This window comes from Tachypleus tridentatus, chromosome 12 (assembly GCF_004210375.1).
Source record: "Tachypleus tridentatus isolate NWPU-2018 chromosome 12, ASM421037v1, whole genome shotgun sequence".
In the NCBI taxonomy this organism is placed as follows: Eukaryota; Metazoa; Arthropoda; class Merostomata; order Xiphosura; family Limulidae; genus Tachypleus; species Tachypleus tridentatus.
This window is the reverse complement of record NC_134836.1, coordinates 11312526-11335009: the sequence shown is the minus strand read 5'-3', so window position 1 is coordinate 11335009 and position 22484 is coordinate 11312526. Positions and strand designations below refer to the sequence as shown.

Here is a 22484-nt window from a genome sequence, read left to right as displayed (position 1 = left end):
AAATTTCAGGAAGACAATGTATGTAAATGTTGTGCTCTACAACGCTATGATGTGAAGTAATGCACCTGCCAGACGAAAAACAAACCTCTTCCAATAACAGCCGTGAACAACTAACGTTTTTCAATATCTATTTGTTTAAAAACAGCTCTAGGAAATATAAACCAGAGTTAGAAATATCAACTTCAAAAAGTACTGGCGTATTATTTCTTTTTTTTTTGCCCTAACCAAATATACTCTAAATCTTGATTTTGTTTGTATTACACAACAAACATCTATACATCTATCGATAACACTTCAAGAGAGAGGACAGTAGTGTTTCAATAAGTTTGTTTTGAAATTCGCGCAAAGTTATACAAGGGATATCTGCGTTAGCTGTCCCTAATTTAGCAGCGTAAGACTAGAGGGAAGGCAGCTAGTCATCACCACCCACCGCAAACTCATGGACTACTCTTTTACCAACGAATAGTGGGATTGAACGTCACATAATAACGCCCCAAGGCTGAAAGGGCGAACATGTTTGGTGTGACGGGGATTCGAACCCGCGACCTTCAGGTTACGAGTCGAACGCTTTAACTCAACTGGCCGATTCAGTAAAAAAAATAAATGAAGCTGTGGTCAATTTCCAAAACATATCAAACCAAAAATGGTTGCACTATCTACGCTTGATTTTTATTATATTCACATTTTTAAAATGCTTACTACAAGACTCCAACATGGGAAACTGTTTGTCAACCATAAGGTTCCAACGTGGGAAACTGTTAATCTACCATAAGGTTCCAACATGGGAAACTGTTAGCCCCACAGTTCAGATGTGGACAAAAGTTAATTAGCTAGACCCAACCAAAAGGAAGAACTGACCATTAAAAGATATAAATGTAGTATTTAATAGACGAAACAGCATTGAAAAACACGTAAAAATGAACAATGAAAATTGACTAATTTCATATTGTTATAAATATTGTATAAGCTTAGAAAACGGACCATCTGGAAACTGTCCAACTTCAACGTGTTTCCTTTGTATACATGTAATGAAATTTAATTTTGTATATTTCTTTGTCCAGTTCGTTTGTTTGTAATTAAAAAGAAAACTACACAATGGACTATCTGTGCTCTGCCCACCACGATTATGGAAACCTAATTTCTAGCGTTTTCAGTCCACAGACGTAAAGCTGTGTCACTGGAGGGGGAACAGTTTTCTAGAGAAGAAAAAGAAACAAATAAGCAAATAACTGAAAATTATATATCACTGAAAATTATATATCCTTGGAAAATAGAAAAACACGTAGCTATAAAACAAGTATCCGTTACTGGGACACAAATCATAAGGCGGATTATTATGTAATGTTTCCTCATTTTAAGAGATAACAGAAGAAGCAAGATTCACATTGTATGGTCTATCAGATTGAATCCCAATTTCTCCAGTATCACATGTTTACAAAAGAGAAAAGAAGCAAATACTGGTGTTAACGTCCATATATTTACCACCTTATGCTGCATGCAGTATGAAGTGGGAAAATGATTACTCACAAGAAAACTACATATGGTAAAATAGAAAACAATTACAATAATATATAACAAAGGAGAGACAGTAAAACTGTCCTTGAAGTTAACATTCGAGTCCCAGTACAGTGCTTGGTCAAGATGGTAAGATCTGACCTAAATTATTAGTATGGTTTCCATCCTCCACCCTTCTACGCTACTATCTGGATCTTCAGTGGTTCCAAAGAGATTCAAATAGTAGCAGGCTTTATAGAGGAATAACCATACAACTACATCAGTGTATAAAATACTTACATTTGTCCAAATAAAAAATTATTGTTTCACCTCAGATGAAGTTTGTAAATTATTTTATCGCATATTTAAAAAATATATTTGCCTCATAGTTTTAAAACTTATGAAAATGTTTATATTTATTATAACTTACTTTAAAATACTTGATTAATTGTTTTTCATCAGGGTCATTTAAAGTCAGTTCTCGTGCTACAGATTTATATTAGATATTAAAAAGTAGTATGTTGCTACAAGGTTTGCAATTTCAAAGAAACTGTGATGGTATAATAATAAATATTCTATATGGTATATGTTGGTACATTACTACTTCGAGCATCAAATCCTTATATTTCAAATGTGAAATCATTTCTTTTATCTTAAATATTACAGTAATTATTATTTACCTTAATATCTAAATTTAAATAATGTACTTCAGTACCTGATATATAAACGTTTTCAATTTGTAGGAATCTAGAATAAATGGTACTAATATAACATAATTACTTAAAACTGTATTAATAACAATAATTAAATTATCAATATATTTGTACTATCAAAACGGCTGGTATGGGTCTTAAAATTTTAATATACTTTTACTTCAAGATGGTTTCTCATTATCACGAATTACAACAATATAGTGTATTTGTTTGTTAAGTGAATAATTCTGGATTTGTCAAATTATTTATAAGTATATTTTCATAACAATAAAAATATTAAATTAGCAACATAACTTGAGTGACACGGGTCTGCGTATTTAAACTTCATAAAAGTTGTTTTGGTTTTAATAATGCATTTACTATAATTAAACAACGTAGATTTTGAAAATAATAGCCTTTTTTAAGGAATTTTTACAAATCCGGAAGACTTAAAAATTCGTACTTAGATCAAATTATTATTTCGTTTATCAATTTTTTTTATGATTATGTTTCGATTGTAAAACGATCGATAAGACTGTCATGTCATGGTTAGTTTAGAACAACCTGTAGCCAGTTGTTATTAACATTTTAAACATAACAAAATGTATGCCGATTTCAATACAAGAGATTCACTTATGAAAAAGAATATAATACGTTTAGTGAAATATCTGTACATGATGAAGCATCACTTTCGGATTCAGGATACAATAATTACTGTAATAATGTCAAGACAATAAAACCAATGTAGGTCTGTACAATTAGACCCCCACCGATATACTTACTATTTGTTTACAAATTTCCCTATCAAAATGAATATGATTTTTATACGAGTAAAAACTGAATGTGTGTTTAATATTATTACGAGTAAAATTTCGGTTTCTACTTTTATAAAGAGATTAATAAATTGATCTATTAATTAACAAATTTATTCCCAATATTCAATTCATAATGTGGTATACCTTTAAATAATTCGTTATGACGAGAAACCCACTTGCAGTAAAAATGTATCTCAGGACGGCTGGTACGGGTATTAACACTTTCCTAATAACGTAGAGAACAACGTTTCGACCTTCTTAGGTCATCCTCAGGTTGACCAGCCGTCTTGAGACACAGCTTTAAATAACGAAGCGAAATTTAATATTTGGGTTCTGATTTCTAAACACATTATGCTTTAATTTAAACTTGCTGAATGATATCAGATAACTGATTCAGTAATTTGTTTAATAATACTGCAGGTTGTTTCAGTATAGTCTCTTCAGATATCAGATAACTGATTCAGTAATTTGTTTAATAATACTGCAGGTTGTTTCAGTATAGTCTCTTCAGATATCAGATAACTGATTCAGTAATTTGTTTAATAATACTGCAGGTTGTTTCAGTATAGTCTCTTCAGATATCAGATAACTGATTCAGTAATTTGTTTAATAATACTGCAGGTTGTTTCAGTATAGTCTCTTCAGATATCAGATAACTGATTCAGTAATTTGTTTAATAATACTGCAGGTTGTTTCAGTATAGTCTCTTCAGATATCAGATAACTGATTCAGTAATGTGTTTAATAATACTGCAGGTTGTTTCAGTATAGTCTCTTCAGATATCAGATAACTGATTCAGTAATGTGTTTAATAATACTGCAGGTTGTTTCAGTATAGTCTCTTCAGATATCAGATAACTGATTCAGTAATGTGTTTAATAATACTGCAGGTTGTTTCAGTATAGTCTCTTCAGATATCAGATAACTGATTCAGTAATGTGTTTAATAATACTGCAGGTTGTTTCAGTATAGTCTCTTCAGATATCAGATAACTGATTCAGTAATTTGTTTAATAATACTGCAGGTTGTTTCAGTATAGTCTCTTCGAAACTTAGAGATAAAATGAAATTTAGTGCAAGATTTGTGTAATTAAAGTATCTTGTATAGATACGGTTATTTAGAATATAGTTTTGATTTAACATAAGATCTTTTACAACTTCCAACAAGCTATTCATAGTATCTTCTTTACACTTATTATGTAATTTAGAAATTTGGATAGTATGTGTCTCATTAGCTAGAGTTTGTACATAAAAACATTTGCAGATAAAGTTAAAATTACAACTTGCACTATCGATAATCACAACAATATATTCATCATTTTGTAATTTTATATAAAAAGTGTTAAATCTATTGGATATTTATTTAACTTAATAAAACTAGTTTATCCTTAACAACATTAATTACACAGAATAATTAAGTTTGAGAATGTAATCATCTATATTTTCCTCATAGAAGTTTAAATGTATATATATATTTTTTTACATTTTGTAGCTATTCTCTAATTAACAACTTATTCTATGATTTTCCGTAAATAAATACCTTTTATTGTGTTCACATTTCTAGTAATAATATGTTTATGAAGAGAATCTGTCACAGAAGTTGAGTCACATAACAAAATCACAATAAAATAAGAAATTTGCAAATCATGAACAATTTTATGTTGGAAATTAATTACTGTGTGTGATGCTTTCCTTATTAGCAATTATTTAATTATATCATTTACATTGTTTACCTTCAGCTTAAATTGTATTATGTCAGATATTTAATATTTAGCATAGTTATTTTGGAAATTAAATGTCATTAAAGTCTTTCTAATACTTTTAGAAATCTTTAGTATTATATGTTTTTGTAGAAATAACTACAAATGTACATAAAACTTAGTTTCTAAATCTGTACAAAAATCTATAAAATTGACCCATTTGATTTTACTTTTAATCTTTGTTTTCTATTTTTGTTGACAAACAAAACATTTTCTCATACAATTGTTATTATTTAAGTTTGCAGAAATAGTTTCGTTATAATCTTGATTCGAACTATAAGAACATGAGGTTTTTACATTTAACATCATCTTTGTAATTTGCTGATTTCTATATTAATAGTTATTTAGTCTCTTTGTTTTGAATTTCGCAAAAAGCTACACGACGGCTAATGCGCTAGCCGTCCCTAATTTAGAAGGGTAAGATCAGAGGAAAGGCAGCTAGCCATCACCAGCTACTGCTAACTCTTGAGCTACTCTTTTACCAACTAATATAGGAATTGACCAACACATTATAACTCCCCTATGGCTTAAAGAGCAAACATGTTTAGTGTGACAGAGATTCGAACCCGCGACCCTCAGATTAGAAGTTGAGCACCATTTTCACCTGTCCATTTATTAATTATTTCTAGAATTGTAATCACTACTTTAACAATGGGATGAACTCTAATATTCAACGGAATGTATCGCATTATTTTTACTTTGAGTAATTAAATAAAATTAAAGAGATCTATAGCCTATATCAAACTAAAATCATGATCCATGTGGTCATTATGACCGTCGCCAATGGCACTGTCCAATTTCAAAGTCAAACTATGAAATAATATGATGCTATTACTGATAATCAGTGATTATCGATGACGATGACCGAAGAAGGTCGAAACGTTGTTCGCTGGTTCTATGTAATAGTGGAGAAGTCCCTCTTCCCAAACGAGTAAGTTTTGCATATAAAATTTGTTATGATGCTGTTTATGGCAACAACTGGAAGTGCATGACTTTGTCTTGATAACGAGGTTAATGGATTAATCTACAGAAAAAGCTATGATATCGAGACAGTGGTTTGTTTCTATGAAATATTGTCTGGAGAAGTCCCATTTTCCTGAAATAAAGAGTGAGTTTTAGCTACTCATTTCTGAAAATTTGTTATGATGCTGTTTATCCCACATCAACTGCCAGTTGGCATGACGCTTTTTCTTGATAAGGAGGTTAATGGATTAATCTACTTAAGGAATTGGTAAAGCTATGATATCGCCAGATAGGATGCGATTTCAGTAAGCTTGTTTCTATGAGTACCATTTTGCTTAGGATTTAAACAATTTTGTACTGAAAATGATAAGAATGATGAATTAGCTACTCATTTCTGAGTATTTAAGAGAAGTGAGTGAGTAATTTCAAGGCTGTCAAAGAACTAAGAGAATACTTGTATATAGTACAGTTTGTGTACTGTTTAGCTTCCGCATGTGAAATGCCATATAACTAACAGTAACATAGAACCTGCAGAGGGGATCCTATAAAACCACAGCAAACCATGTCAGATCCACAGATTTACTTTATTTTGAGCCATACGTTAAAGTGGGAATAAAACAGTGGTTTCATGATGATGAGAAACATAATTGAAGTGAAAATGCAGATGACCTGAAGATGACCTAAGAAGGTCGAAACGATGTTCTCTGTTTTATTAGTAAAAGTGTTAATAGGCATACCAGCTGTCCTGAAAAACGATGGTTTCCAAGGTTTTCTTAAGATAATGATGGAAATATATTTACTGTCTCGCGGATCACACTCCACATTCCTAAAACGAAGAAAAAAGTGATAAACAGACAGATTTTTAGCAATAAAAGAGAAATTTGGAGAATGAGATGATCCAGTGTTGAAGAAAGAAAAGCTGAGACTGCAAAACCTCAGGTTGACCCCTCCCCTCAGTTTCTTCACCACTCCAGAGGGAAGTATGCCTATTGGAATCTCCTAGGATGAAAAAAGAAGGAGGGCAACTATTCAATAAGATTATTGGTCTGTCTGATTGAAGTCGTCTCCGTAAACAAAATTTGACGGCACAACCAGTGAAGACACGAATGCGACCTTCAGTGATATTGTGAGCGACATATTCGTGGATAATGAGTCAGCAACACCACACTTCTATAAGCAGAGATTAATTGTTCAAAGAAAAACTACCAAATAGTAACACCATAAGCAGTTCTCAGGAATGTTTTCTGTAAGGAAACACAGATAGGATAGTCATAATCATTTAAAACTTTAATACCATTTAAATTATAAGGCAAACTAATACAGCTCTACTGTGTCAGATTAGCCATTTTTGCATAGAATTTGGTGGAGCCATATTTTGTGTAGTTTATGAGTACTACCACTAGTTTTGTTCTTTTTTTAAAATCGATCAATGACTTCCATGGATTGTGACGTGACATAGTTTTATGGGCCGGTCTCCATCGGTGAACATGAGTCAGGCAACGAACACAAAACCATGTAATGGTCTGTATTTGGGGCCAATGAAAGAAGATCTGGCCACTCTCAGGTTTTATTGCTGGAGAATAGAACTGGAATACACATGGAATTGTCTACTAATTTATCCACGGATAACATAATATTCTTATCATTGGGAAGAAAGACTTTGTTGATAAAATAGAGAGGCCCATGTATATTTTCACTGAGACAGTTTAACCGAGTGCAGGAGCATAACTCAATCTTGGGAGAGGGGTGTTCTGTTCCTCAGGATACGTTTCTATTTTTCGAAGTTTTAAGTCACTATACCTCTTTAATTTCCATTCAGTTGGGAAATGATTGAGAATATGAGTGGAATGGAACAAGAATATTTGAAACACTTGTAGCTATTGTGCTGTTTGTTTCCATAATGAGAAAAGTTAGAGAACCATAGAAAGTCCGAACTTCTGACAGTTAAATAGGCTTAGAAATATAAGGTTTGATTATGCGGTTTAGATAAAGTGCTTTAACAATAGCATGACAAAAAGAAATGGTGGACGCCAAAACCACAACCACAGTCGGCTCAAAAGTTCTATTTTAGCGATAGGAAATGTGGCTCATAGTTGATACCCCTTGCTAGAGAGATCACTGAAAAGCTCTGACTCAGATATATGAAGTATATCCCTCTCAAAAATAACCTCACAAGATGAGTTCAATGTACAAAGGGTGTAACCTCCATAGGTATATTACCAGTATATTTTGACTTTAAGAGAAGTTTATTCTCTCTCGTGTGTTCCTAATGTTTCGACTATCAGATCCCCAAATCGTAGTACTTTATATCTGAAAATGAGGTACAAAATGGTCACAGAGTTTTTTATCTTCTAGGTAGTTTACCAATGACTGTTCTTTGTATGTTTTAATGAATAATTTATAAGAAGAGAGAGAAAGATTTAGTACCTACTGACCCATCCACTAAGGAGTTCCACAAAGAAATATACCACACTGTCAAACTATGAAACTAGAGTCAAGCAACATATAAGTCTACAATAACCACTAAGGGCATCAATTACTGGCACGAAGGACAAACTCATTGAACCTGTGAAATCTCAAAGAACTAGTCTACAGGGACACAATACCCAAATTTTGGGTTACACTGTTTCAAACACCAGTCAACTACCAGGATATTTTTGATCCCTTTAGAGGTTCTCACGAATTGCAAAAGCAAAGATGGATCTTTGTATCGCAAAGAAGCTAAAGTGTACAGACACAATCTTCCCTGAAAGGTCCTCTCACTACCTATAGGAATCTAAATCGAGGCAGTATGAATCGATCAAGGCCTTATTGGCATCCAAATGAGAACTTAAAACTCTACAGTTCCAATGTATCAAAGTATGAAATGCAATATTTATTTGATATTTAGAACTGTTTAAGATATTTAACTGTTATGCACATAATTAATAAGAAATGGTTTCCTTTAGAAAAAGAAGCAAGGAAGATAAAAGTTTATTTACTAAATAATTCTAAAAACACAATTAATTATTTTTAATATTTCAATTCGTCTTTTTTAAAATACGAAATTTAGTGATCTTTTCTGAAAGAGGTTTGGATTTTCATCTTTAATTAGTTCTAAATTATTTGTAACAACGTGATTAGAAATATTACCAGTTAAATTATCATTAATGTAGTCACAAGGTAGGTTACCAATATTATTTTGAGGTAAAAATATTTAGTAAATTTTAACAGTTAAGAAAGAATAGGCCCCATTGGTTAGTTATACTTAAAATTAATCACAAATGGTAATTATTTAATAGGAAATGCTTTTAACTTTGTTTGTGGATTATAGATAGCAAAACGTAAATCATCATAAACTTAATGTTTAAGGTTTATCTCAATGCAAGACCTTTTCTTTGGATCATTGTTTTTTGATTAATAAAAGCAATGTACTCATTTTTGAATGTTTAACTAGTCTAGGTTCCTTTAATCAAATATTTCAATAAAAACATACAATTCTACTACTATATTTACTAAAATATATTTAAATGATTCGACTGCAATATTTAATACTTTAATAGAACAATATTTAAATATAAATACAGCTATTTATAAACCAGTTTTACTAAAATCATTCTAAAACATACTTAATTATTGTATATATATCATATTATCATTGACTTTAATAAATAATGCTTTAAACAGGTAATTGGTTTTACGGTATTTTATATTTTTTTCTCAAAATGACTAATTTGTATTTGTACTTTTATGAACACTTTTTTAAATTAAAAAATATTAATTCTTTAATATACTTTACTTTCTATTCGACAACCTTTCTATTAATAATTTAAACATTGCCTTCTCTCAAACCTATCCAATAGAATTCACCTTAGTAACAATAACACTGATATTTCATATCATTTGTAAAAATATTGTTTATATTGAATTTCATTTTCTCATTCTTATTTACCCATTTAAAGTTACGTGATTTCCAATATTCTATTCAAACAAACAATTATTTCCCAATTAAAAATGTATTCAACCGTTTGCAATAAAACGTTTATTTGTTATCTATATATAAAAGGTGGATGTTTTTTTTTTTTTTTTTAATTTCACGCAAAGCTACTGGAGGGCTATCTGTGCTAGCCGTCCCTAAGTTAACAGTGTAAGACTAGGGGGAAGGCAGCTAGTCATAACCACCCACCGCCAGCTCTTGGGCTACTCTTTTACCACCGAATAGTGGGATTGACCGTCACATTATAACGCCCCCACGGCTGGGGGGCGAGCATGTTTGGCACGACGCGGGCGCGAACCCGCGACCCTCGGATTACAAGTCGCACGCCTTACGCGCTTGGCCATGCCAGGCCATGAAAGGTGGAAGTTGTGTGTTTGACAAGAATAGAAACTAATGGTACTTTAAAAATATATATTTTTTATTTTTCTACTTTTACCTTTCATTAATGGGTTTTAGTTATGACGACCACATTCCCAACCGCTGCGGGGGGGTCAGTGGTAGTAAGTGTTGGTACGACGAGGTCAAAGCACCTAACCCCTAATTACTCTAACACCATGAATGATATTTGAAGACCTCTATCGTGTTATTCATTTGCATTCTTTTTTGTACTATGTCTGGAAGGAGGGACGTTTTCAATGCTTTTAGGTGCTGTGACTGCAAATATTTTTCTTTAAGAGTGGTATATTTTGTATTGGTCCAACATGGCCAGGTGGTTAGAAGCGTTTGACTCCTAATCTGAAGATCGCCGGATCAAATCCCCGTCACACCAAACATGCTCGCCCTTTCAGTCATGGAGGCATTATAATGTTATGATCAATCCCACTATTCGTTGGTAAAAGAGTAGCCCAAGAGTTGGCGGTGGGTGGTGATGACTAGCTGCCTTCTCTCTAGTCTAACACTGCTAAATTAGGGACGACTTGCGCAGATAGTTCTCGTGTAGCTTTACGCGAAATTCCAAAACAAACAAACAAACAAACCTTTTAGGTGTTATGACTGTAAATATTTTCCTTTAAAAATTATATATTTTGTATTGGCCCAGCATGGCCAGGTGGCTAGGGGCCTTTGACTACCAATCTGAAAGTCGCCGGATGAAATTCCCATCACACCAAACATACTCGCCCTTTCACTCGTGGGGTTGTTATAATGGTCGGTCAATCTCACTACTCGTTAGTAAAAGAGAAGCCCAAGAGTTGGTGCTGATGACTAGTTGCCTTCTCTTTAGTCTTACATTGCTAATTTAAGGGCAGATAACTCTCATGTAGTTTTGCGCGAAATTCAAAAGCAAACAAATAAACCTTTTGTATGTTTTCTAACAACTGTTATGACTTTTAACTTGTATATAAGCAATGCCGGATTAAGGGTTTTATTGAACCTAGGCTTTTCAATTTATAGAGGCCCTCCTCGAGACAGAACCTATACGTGCAATACATTTATAGGCACAGCTTGAGATCTCTGATTAGCGTGAGGCTCTGGGCTTCAGCCTGGTATGCCCATGCACTAATCCGGGGTTGTATATAAGTAATCATTTATGAAATTTATAAAGTTAAATTTTCTAATCAATAATAGTTTGTTTTTGGATTTGAGCTTTGCAATAATTACTGCTAACATGCAAGTTATCAATTTATCAACCTTCTTAAGCCCCGCAGCGGCACAGCGGTATTCTGCAGACTCCCACAGCTGGAAAATGGGTTTCGATACCCGTGATGGGTAGAGCACAGACAGCCCTTTGTATAGCTTTGTGCTTAATTCGACATTCACCTATATTATTTATATCTTATCTACCTAAATGGATTTTAGAATAAAGTTTTATGTATTTCATAAAGTAAACCTAAAACTTTCTCAAATAAATTTTAAAACATTTTCAGTAAGTAAAACGTACTCTATATTAGAAAAGGTGATTTAATAATTTATGTAATTATTTTCGTGGATAAAGCTATTGTAATTTCAGATTTATTTGTAAAAATTCTTCCGTGAAACTTTTAATCAATAAAAATAAGAGTACGCGAACATTTAAACCGATTAACCAATCTAAGGATACAATAATTAACAATTTCAAAGTTTTATTTTCCATAGGATACATATAGATTATATTAAACTGAGGTTCACTTCCAGCTGAAGTGAAAATAGTTATTTAATTTATAAAATAAATTATTCAGTGTTTTTATTATAAAGATGCGAAACATCCTTTACAAATAACAAAAATCAATCACCCTGTTTGAGAATGTTAAATTAATTATGGATACGTTTGATTTTACCACTTTATATACAATTTATTTGAATGTTTTAATTTCAGTAAGGAATTCATTGATAGAATAATGATATGATCATTATGTATTGTTTGAAGTAAGAAAATTGTATCTCCAAAAAACACTCTCATTGAAATATCCACAACACAAATTTAAACATTATTTAACAAGTTATGTTCATGTTAAAAAAATCGTTATGGAAACATTTTCAATCGTGTATTAATATTATTAATACGCATTAATAGATAAGCTTTCATAAAATGTGTGGAAGATAATATGAGCATTAGTAATTACAGTAGTTTTTAGGAATAGACGTTATGGGTGGAGGATGGATATTATAACTCGGCAGGAATTTTATAACTAGAATAATTTGTATGCTGTGCTAATAATACTTGATAATTTGAAATTTTACTATCATAAGTTAGGAGCTTAATACCAACTGTATTTATCTTTTTTGTTTTTTTGTTTGTTTTTTGAATTTCAGGCAAAGCTACTCAATGGCTATTTGCGCTAGCCGTCCCTAATTTAGCAGTGTAAAACTAGAGGGAAGGCAGCTAGTCATCACCACCCACTGCCAACTCTTGGACTAAAACTTCATTTTACTAACGAATAGTGGGATTGACCGTAACGTTATAACGCCCCCACGGCTGAAAGGGCGAGCATGTTTGGTGCGACCGGGATTCGAGAACCCGCGACCCTCGGATTACGAGTCGAACGCCTTAACACGCTTGGCCATGCCGAGCCGTGTTTTTCTTACTCCCCACAATTGTTGTAAGACTATAGTTTTTATCTATTTTTATTTTATTTTTTCTGAAAGCCCTCGCCTTTCGACAACTGTCTGTAAGCAGTGAAGGATGATATAGGTGTGGAACGTTGTGAACTTGAGCACGAAAATATTTCTCTTATTTTTACTTTTTACTTATTAACATGTAAGTATTTGCGAACACAAGATAAGACTAATAGATGGTTTATCACTACACTACTTGGGTCTACTTTTTCCAAAGACAAGAATACATTTTAGACACTGTACTTTGGTTTCTCTATAAGTTATTTTGCATCGTTCTTTTATTAATGCTTCTACTGTATTGTAAATGCTATATATGAGATCGAGAACAACTTGCTTGAAGGTCAAGTTTGATGACAGTAGACTAGTGGATTATAAAGCAGCGTGATTTAATATTAACCTTGTAGTTAATTTTACCAGTGACAAACTAATTCGGTGTCTAATTGCTATTCGACAAAAGTTAAAGGGAGACTCAGCTTTCGTTGAATCTAAAATTTAGTATTGAAGAAGGATTGCAGTTATTATAACTTCGGATGACGTTTTCTACCTGCATATTCTCCCTGGAACCTTCTACTGATCCAGAAGCGTATTTTCTGTCATAGTTTTTTTTTTTTTTTACACCGCATCATAAATACTAGTTTTGTTGAAACATCGAATTCCAAAATGATCCTGTAATCTGTGAAGACTGTAGTTCTCGTTTCTTTAAAAAATTTTCAGAATTAAGAAATAAGACGCACATTTACTGTCTTATAAAATACTCAACAATTTCATTTCTATTCTGGAAAAACGCAAATCATAAGCTTCCAGACACTAGTTGAAGATATGTTGTTCCGAGTCGAGCCTAACTACGTTTCGAATTTCTTCTCTACCGTAACAAAAGCTGAGAACAGAGCCCCGATTTTCTGCCAGGTTGATCAAAAAGAAAACGTAATTTGGATAGAACGTGCATTGATTTGAAGAAATATCTCAGTGAATGAAGCATGCATGCATAATGGTACAAGAAATATAGGAATGAAAAAGGTCACATTTCTTTCAGATGATAGGTGATGATTTATGAATTAAAACGTGTTTCGTTCTGGAAGTGAAGTTTCCATAGCAACAGACTACACGTCAGTTAGTTTAATTAGAACATTTGAGGTTTTATATATATCTCATTTCTTGCCTTTTATCCGCCTCATAGCAACAGCTTGCTTTGTTTCTGACGACTATTTGTTGTATATTCTTTAACTCGTCACTTCTAGTCATGAGAGTTGTCTAACTGAGAAGTATTGAAAACAAGTCTGTATTTTCACCGTACTATAAGTGACACTATATAATAACGGTCATACTTCTTCCTCAGTGAAATCAACTACAAGATCGCTGTCATATCAGTTTGGATGTTAATTCATCAAACTGCCTTTAAACTTTCTCTTCCGCCAATTACACCATCAGTCAGCTTCATTATGAACGGAGGGGAGTTAGGATCTGCATTGTGATTCAAGACACGTAATCTTAATTAATGCTTTCGAGAACTTATATGTATCTTTTCATGTAGATTAATGTTGTTACAAGACAAACATTAACTTTATTCTAATTACTTCATTCACAATCAAATAAAGACATCGAATAATCGGATAAATTATAGCTTAATAAGCCTAATATTTGTATTTTGCCTTCAATGGCATTGTTTGTATAGTTTATAAGGACTAAATATTTACGTCACAGCGGAGACTTGCATACCAAATCAGTGTGTGTGTGTTTTCTTATAGCAAAGCCACATCAGGCTATTTGCTGAGTCCACCAAATCAGATTTGTTACTTCACCTTTAAGCTTTCACTTAAAGCATCCATTTTTCTTCTCGTTTACCTAGGAACTGTTTGTTGCGATATAATTAACTGACTAGTGTGAATAGATGAAATCGATGAAAAAGTGAGTTACCTTTTTAACGTCATGAAATTTAAGACTTTGAAAATTAATGAAAACAGACGTTAAAATGTTGACTAGTATATTGAAATATATTGTTGATAACACATGCTATGCTAACATGTATTACTCTAATACCACAGCTAGTCATCACCGTCCACCTCCAACTCTTTGACTACTTTTTTACCAATGAATAGTTGGATGAACTGTCACATCATAACACTCCCACAACTGAAAAGGAGAGCATGTTTGGTGGAAGACGATTCGATCCCACGAACCGCAGATTATAAGTCTAGCGATCTAACCATCTGGTCTTGCCAAGAACCGCTGAATTGTGAAGTATCTTGGATGTATAGCTTACAACACTATCTTTGCTGCATTGTGAATTCTCATAGATGTATAACTTACAACACTATATTTTCTGGATTGTGAAGTTCCTTGGATGTATAACTTCGAACACTATCATTTCTGGATTGTGAAGTCCTTTGGATGTATAGAATATAACACAGTCTTTTCTGGATTGTAAAGTCCCATTGATATGTAATTTATAACACCATCCTTCCTGGATTGCGAAGTCCTTTAGATTATAACATATAACACAGTCTTTGCTGGATTGTGAAGAGATTTGGATGTATAATTTATAACACTATCTTTCCTGGATTGTGAAGTCCCATGCAAATCCTAATTCACTAAGCTGTATATTCACCAAGTATTAAATTGTTTGCTTTTCCAAGACTTGTGATATGCTGAAGGTATGATCTCCTGCCACACTGGCTGTCACATCGCTGGGGTTGGGGACAGAGTTATTTTGCCACTCAATCCTCGTTGATCTTCTGGAACTGTGTCGGTAATTGGCATTGAGGAAAAGTGATTTTTTAAAAAATAAACTTCAAAGGAAAACAAGGGTTAAATTCAGCGAAAACAAGGGCTATCTTCAGCGTATACAAGGTCTATCTCCACAATCTATGATCAAAAACTTCCTGTAAACTGTACGACAATTCCTGCACCAAAGGTAAACTTTTTACTGACAACAGAATGGATTGTTATTATATTATTAAACAGAAACTGAAATATTCATATCAGGAGTTATTACAAATTAATCTTCATCTAAAGAAACCAAATACCCTGACATGTCCTGAGGGGTCAATAGTTAAAAGAGGTCCCATGCATTTGAAAAATAAGATGTCATAAATGACTTTAGCCAGGAAATACTTGAATCAGACTGTAATAAAATGAAACGTCAGCAGAATCAATAATATGACTGGATTTCATCAAGAAGACATCGTATGGCTGAACAATATTCCCATCGAGATGAAGGGACAAACTCCAAACAATGTTTGTTCCCTATCTTCTATTAGAATATTCAAAGATATGGTTTACAAAAGCCAAAAGGACGGGTGGTAAGGTCGTTAGTAAGAGAATAATCATCTAGATAATACCAGAAGAACATAAGAGCGGAAAGTATACCGATCAACCATCTCAAAGGTATCTTTCGACATAGTTCCAGAATATCAACGAGGATTTAGTGGCAAAATAACTCTGTCCCCAACCCCAGCGATGTGACAGCCAGTGTGGCAGGAGATCATACCTTCAGCATATCACAAGTCTTGGAAAAGCAAACAATTTAATACTCGGTGAATGCACAGCTTAGTGAATTAGGAATTGCATGGGACTTCACAATCCAGGAAAGATAGTGTTGTAAGCTATACATCCAAGATACTTCACAATTCAGCGGTTCTTGGCAAGACCAGATGGTTAGATCGCTAGACTTATAATCTGCGGTTCGTGGGATCGAATCGTCTTCCACCAAACATGCTCTCCTTTTCAGTTGTGGGAGTGTTATGATGTGACAGTTCATCCAACTATTCATTGGTAAAAAAGTAGTCAAAGAGTTGGAGGTGGACGGTGATGACTAGCTGCTTTACCTCTAGTCTTTCACTGCTAAATAAGGAACAGCTAGCGCAGATATCCCTCGTGTAGCTTGGCGCGAAATTCAAACCAAACTAAAATCCAGGAGAAATACTGTTGTAAGTTGTAGATCCAATATTTCGCTCTAAATGTTTTCTAGGAGCACATGGCGTTAAGGTCAAGGAAGTTCCTAGAATCTATAAGTTTTTAAGAGTTCAGTGTAAACAGAATAATGATATATTCGATTATGTTCGAGAAATTACTGAACGAGTAAAGGAGTTAGTGATAAGAAAAGTTAAGGAGTTAATGATTCTGAAAATTAATGAGTTAGTGCTTAGGAAAGTTAATGAGTTAATTATTCTGGAAATTAATGACTTAGTGCTTAGGAAAGTTAATGACTTAGTGCTTAGTCGAGTTAATGAGTTAATTATTCTGGAAATTAATGACTTAATACTTAGGAAAGTTAATGACTTAGTGCTTAGGAGAGTTAATGAGTTAATGATTCTGAAAGTTAAGAAGTTAGTGATTTTGGAAGTTAATGAGTTAGTGATTATGGGTGTTAATGAGTTAGTGATTATAGATGTTAATGAGTTATTGATTCTAGATGTTAATGAGTTAGTGATTCTGGAATTAATGATTAAGAAAATTAATGAGTTTGTAAGTTTATTATCAATCAGTCTAACAATTGGTCATTCTATAGGTTTGTTTTATACAATATTAAGAGCTTTTAACCTAGTCGTTCTTTAGGTTTACTCTTTACAATATTAACAGCTGTTAATGTGGGTCTAGTAATTCTATAGGTTTGCTGCTTATAATGTCAGTTGCGTTCACAATGTAAAAAAAACAACAAACATTTTAAATGTTACAAGTTACATAACAATCATTATTTCCTTTCCAAGCCTCTGGACAGTTCAGATAACTAACTTCAGTGAGTGCGACTTCCCCTTCTATAACGATGTTTCTAAGTAAGTCTGTATAAATAATGGGTTGGTTATATTTACCCACGAGTTGCCTGATTCGGTAAAAACACTTTTCCACTTAAATGAATCAATTCTCCCTCTAACAAACAATCGGTAGTTTCGAACGAAATCAACGTTCCTTTCACAGTAGATAAGGTTCTCAAAGCGAAAAGGGTCAGTTAACTCTAAATTATTGAAATAGAGAGCTTTTCTTGTTCTGTTCATTTACTCAATAATGTGTTTTGTGTTTCTCACGTGCCTCGAGCGAAACTAAATTACGAATAGCTAGAGAAACTGCTAGAAAGCCTTTTCAGATATTCTAGAAACACATATTTGTTCATACAAGTTATTTTAATAATTTTCTTTCTTAGAGAAATATATAACTGAGTTAATAGCGCTGACTTCTATTAAATCTTTTCTCTAAAGCCTATTTTCTTTCTGGAATTTATACATTCGACCTACTTAACGGGTCACTTCGTTTCTTAAAAAAAAAAAAAGACTGTGTAGAGTAATAATTTACAATTTTCAACTGTTACAACACTAGTAGGATGAGCTCGAATTGTTGGTTACAGCATAAAGTATCCCTCAGCTTGGTAAACGTCATTTGACTCCTGTATGCTTGGTTGTCGTCTCTTGACCTCTGTATCTTGTTAGATGTCTCTTAACCTCTGGGTAGCTGTTAGTCGTCTCTTGACCTCTGTGTGCTTGATAGTCGTCTCTTGTCTTCTATACGTTTGATAGTAGTCTCGTGACCTCTATACACTTGGTGGACATCTCCTGACCCTTTTATGCTTTGTTGTCATTTATTGACATCTCTATCTTCTTGTTAGGTTCTCTTGACCTCTGTATGCTTGGTAGTCGTATCTTGACCTCTGTATCTTGTTAGATGTCTCTTAACCTCTGGGTAGCTGTTAGTCGTCTCTTGACCTCTGTGTGCTTGATAGTCGTCTCTTGTCCTCTATACGTTTGATAGTAGTCTCGTGACCTCTATACACTTGGTGGACATCTCCTGACCCTTTTATGCTTTGTTGTCATTTATTGACATCTCTATCTTCTTGTTAGGTTCTCTTGACCTCTGTATGCTTGGTAGTCGTATCTTGACCTCTGTATCTTGTTAGATGTCTCTTAACCTCTGGGTAGCTGTTAGTCGTCTCTTGACCTCTGTGTGCTTGATAGTCGTCTCTTGTCCTCTATACGTTTGATAGTAGTCTCGTGACCTCTATACACTTGGTGGACATCTCCTGACCCTTTTATGCTTTGTTGTCATTTATTGACATCTCTATCTTCTTGTTAGGTTCTCTTGACCTCTGTATGCTTGGTAGTCGTATCTTGACCTCTGTATCTTGTTAGATGTCTCTTAACCTCTGGGTAGCTGTTAGTCGTCTCTTGACCTCTGTGTGCTTGATAGTCGTCTCTTGTCCTCTATACGTTTGATAGTAGTCTCGTGACCTCTATACACTTGGTGGACATCTCCTGACCCTTTTATGCTTTGTTGTCATTTATTGACATCTCTATCTTCTTGTTAGGTTCTCTTGACCTCTGTATGCTTGGTAGTCGTATCTTGACCTCTGTATCTTGTTAGATGTCTCTTAACCTCTGGGTAGCTGTTAGTCGTCTCTTGACCTCTGTGTGCTTGATAGTCGTCTCTTGTCCTCTATACGTTTGATAGTAGTCTCGTGACCTCTATACACTTGGTGGACATCTCCTGACCCTTTTATGCTTTGTTGTCATTTATTGACATCTCTATCTTCTTGTTAGGTTCTCTTGACCTCTGTATGCTTGGTAGTCGTATCTTGACCTCTGTATCTTGTTAGATGTCTCTTAACCTCTGGGTAGCTGTTAGTCGTCTCTTGACCTCTGTGTGCTTGATAGTCGTCTCTTGTCCTCTATACGTTTGATAGTAGTCTCGTGACCTCTATACACTTGGTGGACATCTCCTGACCCTTTTATGCTTTGTTGTCATTTATTGACATCTCTATCTTCTTGTTAGGTTCTCTTGACCTCTGTATGCTTGGTAGTCGTATCTTGACCTCTGTATCTTGTTAGATGTCTCTTAACCTCTGGGTAGCTGTTAGTCGTCTCTTGACCTCTGTGTGCTTGATAGTCGTCTCTTGTCCTCTATACGTTTGATAGTAGTCTCGTGACCTCTATACACTTGGTGGACATCTCCTGACCCTTTTATGCTTTGTTGTCATTTATTGACATCTCTATCTTCTTGTTAGGTTCTCTTGACCTCTGTATGCTTGGTAGTCGTATCTTGACCTCTGTATCTTGATTGTCGTCTCTTGACTTCTGTATGTTTGGTAGGTGTTCCTTGACTTCTGTATGCGTAGTAGTCGACACTTGACGGTTTTATTTATGCTTGGTAAATGTCACGTTCAATTTAACAGGTAGGCTAGTTTCTAAAATATTTCAAAGGCTTAGCAAATTATATTACTAAAAGTAATTAGTGTATGGAGCTTTGTTTGCTGACCTCTGGCTTCAATTTGTTTACGAGCAAGCTGTGTGTGTGTGTGTGTATGAGGTTCTGTTCATTATTCACCTTTACCAAGATATTAAACTTTTAATTGACGAGTTTAATGCACAAATAAGGTCTCTAAATATAACAAAAAGTAGGTGGTAGTTAACTTTGAAACATGTCTCGGTTGTTTTTGCCAATACACTATACGAATCACGTTTCTTAACACATGTTCGTTAATAAACCAATATTTACCTATGACAAGGTAATAAACATCAGATGTTCACGAACTTCGTAGAGAGAGATACGGTGTACTAAAACTTCATTTATTTAGATAGTTACGCAACAAGAAAAGTATTATTACAAAATAATTTATAATTTCTACTAATGGCTGACACAACGAACACTGCTGTCAAACGTCAATAGTTGTCAACTCTATAGTTTCTACTAATGGCTGAAACAATAAACAATGCCATCAAACTTCAATAGTTCTCAACTCTATAGTTTCTGCTAATGGCTGACACAATGAGCACTGCTATTAATCTTCAATAGTTCTCAACTCTATAGTTTCTACTAATGGCTGACACAATGAGCACTGCTATTAAACTTCAATAGTTTTCAACTTTATAGTTTCTACTAATGGTTGACACAATGAACACTACAATCAAACGTCAACCGATTTATTTCAACTGATAATTCAAAGCTGTCTTTCGATGTGTGTTCAGTGATTATTGTAAATTTTAGGAATATCGTAAATAATCACTAGCTTACTACTTAATTATTCAGCAATTGGAATGTTTATATAAATTGTTTTTAAGGGTTTGAATCACTAATGCTTTTATCTAATTTCAAAATTTCACAGTTCACTTTGAAATCTACGTTTTCTAAAATGACGTAATCCAGCTACCGAAACTTTAGAATAAAAAAAAACACGATAAATTATTTTCATTTGCATTTAATCAAATAATGTGTATGCAATTTAGTTTCAGAATATTTCAACTGTAATTTTAACATTTATGAACTGAGAAAAGACAAGTTTACCATTATATTGTTAAATAATAATTGCCGACCTATTTTTTTTACGAAATCTAAACTGTAAACTATAGTTTACAGTTAAAATTTATAAATTTTAAATTAGATTAACTAATAACCACATTCTAAACTTAATATATTATTACTATTGTAGATAATTGACCTAATGAACTTATATCTGACAAACCTTTGTATATAAATCTATCAACTGCGATACAAGTTTTTAATTGGAGTCTAGAGTGTGGAGCAGCCAAGTGGTGGAACATCAGTCTGCTATTATTTGAGCATAATAAGTACCTCTGCACTTATAAATTGTTACTTACAGTGCGAGAGATACCTCTAATTTTATAAATCATTACTGACAACATGAGAGACACCTCTGATTTTATAAATCGTTACTGACAGCATGAGAGACACCTCTGATTTTATAAATCGTTACTGACAGCATGAGAGACACCTCTGATTTTAGAAATCGTTACTGACAGTATGGGCCCGGCACGTCCAGGTGGTTAAGGCACTCGACTCGTAATCTGAGGAGCTTTATAATGTGACGGTTAATCCCATTATTCGTTGGTAAAATAATAGCCCAAGTGATGGTGGGTGGTGCTGTCTTCACTCTAGTCTTCTACTGCTAAATTAAAGACGGCTAGCGCTGATAGCTCTCATATAGCTTTGTGTGAAATTCAAAAAACAAACAAATAAACTGACAGCATGAAAGTGGTTGGTTACTTAGTAAAGTACTTTATGAACAGTTTAATAGGCTGGGTGGAAGAATGTTATGGTATGAAGAAGTACTTAGGCACAAAAATTTGATTGTTTTTCTTACCCAGTAAAATTTTATATGCTATTTACGTTATTTTTATTTTAAGTTGTAAAATCTTTAAATGTTTACAAAGCAAATAAATTGTAAACCTATAGATCCGTTTCTAATATGAAAAAAATCGCTGTTCTGACCCTATGTTTTAGTTTTATTGTGATAATTTTTGATGTCGTAAATGTGTAGCAAACACAAACATATTGTAGATTATATAAATTACTTACAGTGGACGTATAAGATGGTACCGGAAACCAGGACAAGCACCAAAATGACGACTCCAGCTATCAAAAGAATTGTGAGTAGTTGATTTTGACGTCTGTTGCTAGGGGGCGAAACGGGCATCTCTGAAAATTCATACTTATTTGACGGACAGGGAACTTTAAGAGCCATAGGTCGAAAGAAAATGCACAGTTCTTTATTGAAGTTCTTAACAAATACTTTATAGAAACGTGAATAGGTTTCCTAAAATAATCTTAAATTCCAACACTGAAGAGATCACGCGACTTACCCTATTGGGTAAAACAAAGACTTTTTTTTTTTTTTCCAGAATTTTACATAAGTAAACAAACGACGAGTTCAAATGACCAATGTGCTAACAAATCATGACGACACAAAATACTGTCCAAAATTCTTTATAGATAACGCACAAACTTTGTCTGTGGAAACTTGAAGAAGACCTG

General features: G+C 33.6%; 1 protein-coding gene across 4 annotated transcripts in view; it reads right to left on the bottom strand.

Annotated features, from left to right (window-relative positions):
* The window catches only part of LOC143234494 (agrin-like), a 121344-nt gene extending 99080 nt beyond the window's left edge, over nt 1–22264 (bottom strand). For 3 of the 4 annotated variants that reach the window (XM_076471889.1, XM_076471892.1, XM_076471891.1), the window contains exon 1: nt 22029–22264. In XM_076471889.1, coding sequence (XP_076328004.1) covers nt 22029–22194 — 166 coding nt within the window. In that variant the 5' untranslated portion in view covers nt 22195–22264. The remainder of the gene's footprint in view (nt 1–22028) is intronic. The other variant, XM_076471890.1, reaches the window with a different exon arrangement.
* Nucleotides 22265–22484: the final 220 nt, after the last annotated feature.